The sequence below is a fragment of the Chrysochloris asiatica genome, unplaced genomic scaffold (assembly GCF_000296735.1).
Source record: "Chrysochloris asiatica unplaced genomic scaffold, ChrAsi1.0 scaffold00393, whole genome shotgun sequence".
NCBI classification, from domain to species: Eukaryota; Metazoa; Chordata; class Mammalia; order Afrosoricida; family Chrysochloridae; genus Chrysochloris; species Chrysochloris asiatica.
This window is the reverse complement of record NW_006408911.1, coordinates 982,218-988,217: the sequence shown is the minus strand read 5'-3', so window position 1 is coordinate 988,217 and position 6,000 is coordinate 982,218. Positions and strand designations below refer to the sequence as shown.

General features: G+C 46.7%; 1 protein-coding gene across 1 annotated transcript in view; it reads right to left on the bottom strand.

The window, feature by feature from the left end:
* Positions 1-6,000, bottom strand: part of SSUH2 (ssu-2 homolog (C. elegans)) — a 30,209-nt gene that overhangs the window by 1,355 nt on the left and 22,854 nt on the right. Inside the window, exon 11 of the mRNA XM_006876596.1 lies at positions 3,944-4,051. Within this exon, the coding sequence (XP_006876658.1) occupies positions 3,944-4,051 (108 nt within the window). The remainder of the gene's footprint in view (positions 1-3,943; positions 4,052-6,000) is intronic.

Sequence of the window (6,000 nt, the reverse complement as noted above, 5' to 3'; positions counted from 1 at the left end):
ATATCAGAACTGACTTTAAAAACAGCAACAAAAATATTTTTGTTGCTGTTAAGTGCCGGCAAGTCAGTCCTGACTCATAGCACCCCTGTAAAGGGTTTCTAAGGAACTGCCGGTGAGTTTGAATCACCGAGCTATTGGTTCAAACTGACTTTGTGGACCAGGGCTTATCCTATAGCACCGTACACACACACACACACACACACACACAGAGAGAGAGAGAGAGAGAGAGAACTTAAATGTTGGGAGTTTTTCCATGAACTTTTTGAAGTTCCCCTGTGTGTGTGTATGTGTGTGTACCATCAAGTACATTCCTACTCATAGTGACCTCATATAGGGTTCCTGAGAAGTGGCTGGAGTCCTAAGGTGGTGCTGTAGGATAAAGACGCACTGGACTGGTAACCTCAAGTTTGGTGGTTCAAACCCAGCAGCCACTGCTTGGAAACCTTATGCAAGGTCTCTATGAGTTAGAAACGACTCAATGGCACACAATAACAATTACATGTGTGCATGTGTGTGAATGTGTGAATGTATATATACACACATATGTGTATGTATGTATGCACACATGAAAGGGCTTCAAAAATATGTGGAAAAATTTTGACAAACTTTTTTAAGACCTCTTGGCATATGGGATAATGTTCTGGACCACGAGGTCGGTTTGAAGCGCAAGGTTCAAATTCACCAGCCATTCCTCAGAAATCTTATAGAGGGTCGCTATGAGTCGACACCAACTTGGCACTTAACAACAACACAACTTGTGCATTTACTTCTTAGCTTATATATTGTTCTGAATCTGTTCCAGCTCATAATACGTTCACCCCCATGTAGCAGAGCAGCATTCCCTATAGGGTTTTTCCAGGCCATACTCTTTACAGAGTCCAGGAGGAGCTGGGTGGTTTAGAGCTGCCAAATCTTCCACTGAGCAGCCGAATAGTTTTGCCCCGTTAGAGAACTCAGACTAAGACATTAAGACATTTGGGTATTCCAGTTTGGAAGATCAACTAGTCCAAATTCCAATTCCTCACCACAGCTGTACCCTGTTTACTGCTCCAATCCTCTCCCCTCTATCTGCTTCCTAAATGCCCCCACAGGAGACGGGAAGCTACCTCACTTCCATCAGTCCCCCTCCCTGAGCAGTTAGTCTATGCCTTTCCTACCTCATGGGGCCCTGAAGGACTATCACAGGACCACCAGGCAGGGAGCATTTGCCTAACGCTGAGGCAATACCATCTCATTTGCTTTTTGTGTTGTTTTGTTATTGGCAACTGCACCATGCAGTTGACATAGGAATGTGACTCCTAGTAATTTCTTGGGGACTTACAGTTAGCAAAAGATCCCCGGGTGGTGTAAACTAATATGTGTTCTACTGTTAACATAAAGGTTGACTATTTGAACCTACCCAGCAGTGTGGCAGAAGAAAGTCAAGATGACAGCCGAGAAAATCCAGGGGAGCAGATCTACGCTACAGTACAAGGCCCACCAAGTGTCAGAATCAACTCAACAGCTGTAGTTGGGTTTGTGTTTGTTAAGCTCTGTGTCAAAGCCCCTACACTCTTCAACACAGTAGCTGAGCATGTTGCCATTTGTACCACCCAGGGAATTCTAAAGACATGCTTGCTAACCAACTTAGTTGCCAGCAAGTTGACACTGCCTCATGAAAACTCCAGGTGTGTCAGAGTCGAACTATGCTCCATAGCATTTCTATCTAGTGGCTGATTTTTCCAAAGTAGATTGCCAGGTCTTTCTTCCAAGGTGCCTGGGGGTTGGTTCAAACTGCCAACGTTTTGGTAAGCAGTGAAGTGCTGAACTATTTGCACTATCCAGGGACTCCTAACCTTGGCCTGGTATCCACTCCTGGTTGGTGATGTTCCTGAAAGCCTGAACCTATCCTACACTGGCTTTCAAGGAATCGGTTGTGTCCCTTGCATGTAGTGAATGCTTGCATGTAGTGAATGACATCTGACAGAGGGTCAGGAAACTTGAATTCTACCTTTGATGTCTTGCAATGAGAAGCTGTGTCACCTTGGGCAAATCACTCACCCTTTCTGGGCCTCCAAAATTGATCAGGAAAGTCATGATCTGGGACTAGATGAGGAATACCAATGGGGGGGCCCTCATAACAAAGCAGGCCTGTCACCCCATACAGTGCTTTGAGCATATCTGTTGTTGGTATTGGCAATATTGAAAACCTGGAACACTTAGTGTAAAAATCTGGATTCAAAAAGTTTGGAAACTCCAGCCTGTGCTACGTGAAGCGGAGTGGTGGTTGGCCTTTGGGAGGAAGGGTTCCCCCACCCATGCTACACCTGGCCTTTGAGTTTGCAATGCCTGAACTCTGTGATCTTAAGGCTCTAAAATGGTCACTGACATTGGAGATTAAGTTATGGGCTGCTAGCCACCAGGTAAGCGGTTCAACCCAAGTAGAAGGATGAGGCTGGCTACCTCAGTAAAGACTTATAGCCTCGGAAAGCCCAACGGAGCACTTGGACTCTGTTGTTAGGTGCCGACTTTTATGAGTCATGTGGAATGTATAAGATTTCCAGGGAGCATCTGGTGAGCTTGAACCGCAGACCTCAGATTCAAACCAAACTTGTAGTCTAGGGCCCATCCACACCAAGATTCTAAGCTGTCCTAGAGGGTCACTACACACTGGAATCAACTTCATGACGATGGGATTTGGGGTTTGGGGGTTAAGATGGTCGTTATTCATGTAAATTACACGCAGCTTTTTTGCTCCTACAAACAGGGGAGGGGTGTAGAGAGAGAAGGGGTAATGCTCATTTCATAGGGACTCAAAGAAGAGGGACATTTTGAGGGTCACATTTGAAAGTGCCATGGGCTGCCCATAGAACCAACAGATCTGTGTTGGAAGAAGTGCAGCCAGAGTGCTCCTTGGAGGCCAAGATGGCCAAACTTCGTCTCTCATACTTACTCATATTGTCAGGAGGGACCAGTCGCTGGAGAAGGATACCATGTTTGGTAAGGTGGAGGGTCAAAGAAAAAGAGGAAGACCCCCAAAGAGATGGATTGGCCAAGTGGCAGCATCAATGGACTCAATTGTGGCAACAATTGTGAGGCTGGCCCAGGATGGGCAGTGTTTCGTTCTGTTGTGCATAAGGTCACTATGGGTCGGTATTGATTCGATGGCATCTAACAACAACAACAATACCAGAGCCTGGAAGTAATGAATCTTTCTTATACAACCCACTGCTGCTGGTGTAATGACCTCCTTTACACAGAAAACAACCTGGGACTAAACAAGTTTTTGAGCCTGGAACAGACCCCTCACTGAGCTTTTTGAAGGCTCCCATCTTCAGGCCCCTGAGGCCCCAGGAGCACCATTGGGGAGCTCAGAAATGGGATTGGGAAAGTGTTGGGACACCAGCGCCACCTAGTGGTCAGGAGAACACAGCAACCAGAGCAAGCCCACCTTTCCCTTAGCCTGAGAGGCAGGATCCCGGGTTTTAGCCCTGCCTGTGACCCTGAGATCTCAAGCTTGTCCCTTTTCCAGACTGAGTACCAGGGGTTTAGAATCACTATGCCACATTCTCATCTTAAACACTTCAATAGCTTCCAACTACTTTCAGAATAAAGATCCAAACCCTGTCAGGCCCACCCCAGACCCACCCCTGTCCCTGTGGCCTCCACTGTTTCCACTGCATTGTTCTCTGCCCTCCAGCCACACTGGCCTTAGGTCAGTCCTGAATACTTCCTATATTCCAATCCAAACTCTCACCTCCATGTTTCTCCTACCTGACTCTTCCTCACCTGTCAGCCCTACCTTCTCAGGAATGAGCCTCCTCATCCAGGCCAGGCAACAGAACAGCCCCCATGCCTGCCTTTTAACTTCACACAGAGAGTGCCTTGGAACCCTCCGCCTGACCCAATCCCAGGAAGGTCAGATGTCCCAGGAACCCTGCCCCACCATCCCTCCAGCCCTCACCTGCTGCAGAATGCGGGCACGGGAGGCCAGCGTGGCACTGTGCTCGGCGATGCCCCTCTGTGAGGCCAGAGAGATCTCCTGAAGGGGGAAGTCCACGAGGGGGTACACCTGGGGAGAGACAAGTGCCCCAGGGGACCCCTGAGTGTCAGCACTGAAGCACCGGAGGCTGCTAGGGTTGGACCACCCACCTGAAAGTCTACCAGGAGACTGAGGCCCAAGGACAGAAAGGCTTGATAGTCTCATACTCACCTGACCTTTATGGTCCCTTAATGACCCACGTTAAAGCTGTTGGGATTCCAATCAAAACTATAGACAGGGAGTGTAGTCCTTCATCTGCCACCCATTCATTTACCTAGCAAACCCTTCTGCACACCCACTGTACGCCTAAGCGTCTACTGGTCACTAGGCATCGTGTCAAATGAAGCCATGAACAAGGCAGGATGGCTGCTGTCCACAGGGTTCTATGGAATCTGTACAAGTCCAGATGGAAGAAACTTAGGGTCACTTCTCATTCAAATGAACGCCTTCTAGATAGGACTGCAAGGTCAGGTAGAACTGTGATCGGAGGCTCAAGATCACCAGCCACTCCTCAGAAACCCTATACGGGGTCACTATGAGTCTGAACCTACTCAACAGCACTTAGCAACAACAACGCATGCCATCTTGTGAACAGATACAAAACAAACCATTAATAAGGCCAAGAAGCTCGAAGTCAGCGTACATGACATGCAAGTGTGAGGACATCTAGCCAGCCCTCGTTGTCCCCAAATCCAAGCCCACCAAGTTTGAAATCCTACCAGGTATTGGAGGTAGCGTTGGACTCCCCCCGTGACTCCTAATTCTGCCTCTAAGACTGGAATTGGTCTTGCCCTAGTCACTGAAGTTAGGGAGTGGATCACCTGACCACACAGCCTTCCAGAGCTCAGCCCAGACCAGAGTCAGCTCACAGAGCCGCCAGCGGTCCAGGCAGGCCCCGAGGATGAGGCAGGCAGGGCTTCCTGAGGGCTGCAGACTGAGGGGAATCTTTAGGAAGCAGGAGTTATTGGGCAAGGAAATGAGGCAGGGGCCTCTGCTTCTCAGAGGAAAAGGTACAAAGAAGCTGCTCAGATGGCCCTAAAACAGCCAAATTTCCTGTCAAGGTCTACAGCATGGGTCGGCAAACTTCTGTAAAGAGCCAAGTAATACCTTACTATTCTTTCCCAAATAACGTTCACATTATACATTTTTTTTTTTTAACCAACCAAGCAGCCTCCCTCCACACATACGTGCATTATTTTCATAAGCAAAAATATGCCTTTTTTTTTTTTTTTTTTACATATTGCTGACTTTAATTTCTACTTCTGATTACTTGGAAACTTCACGTAAGGTGTTAATGTTTTTGTTGTTAGATGCCATTGTTGTTGCTTTTGTTATGTGCCGTAGAGTCAGTTCTGACTCATAGTGACCCTCCACAGGGTTTCCAAGGCTGTAAATCTTTACGGGAGCAGAAAGCCTCATCTTTCTCCCACGGAACAGCTGGTAGTTTCGAACCACTGACCTTGCGGCTCATAGCCAGATTTGTAACCACTATGCTACCAGATGCCATTGAGTTGTTGTTAAATGCTGTTAAGTCTGTTCCAACTCATAGCAAACCTGTATAGAGTTTCTGAGGAGTGGCTGGTGGGTTTAAATTACTGATATTGTGGTTCGAACTGACCGTGTGGCCCAGTGCTTATCCTTTCTTGAAACGTTAGCTAAAAGTATTTACTGGTATGTTAGCTTAAAGTATTTACTGGTAGATCAAAAGTGATATACAAAATTTAACTTTTGCAACTTCCTGATAAAAAACATCATTGTCATTCTCATAAAGGGAGCAGTGGGACATCTTGTTGAAACTAGCGTATGAATGTACGGAGCATTGAACAATTAGTAAGAAATAACCCTAGACCTGCAACTAAAAGAACATGATGTTGTTTGTATTTTATTGCTTTTATGAATCTTTACTTGAAACATAACTGATCAAAAGTAACATTTGGGGACTATTTTTATGCACATGAGCAGGAGATTAAAGAAAATGA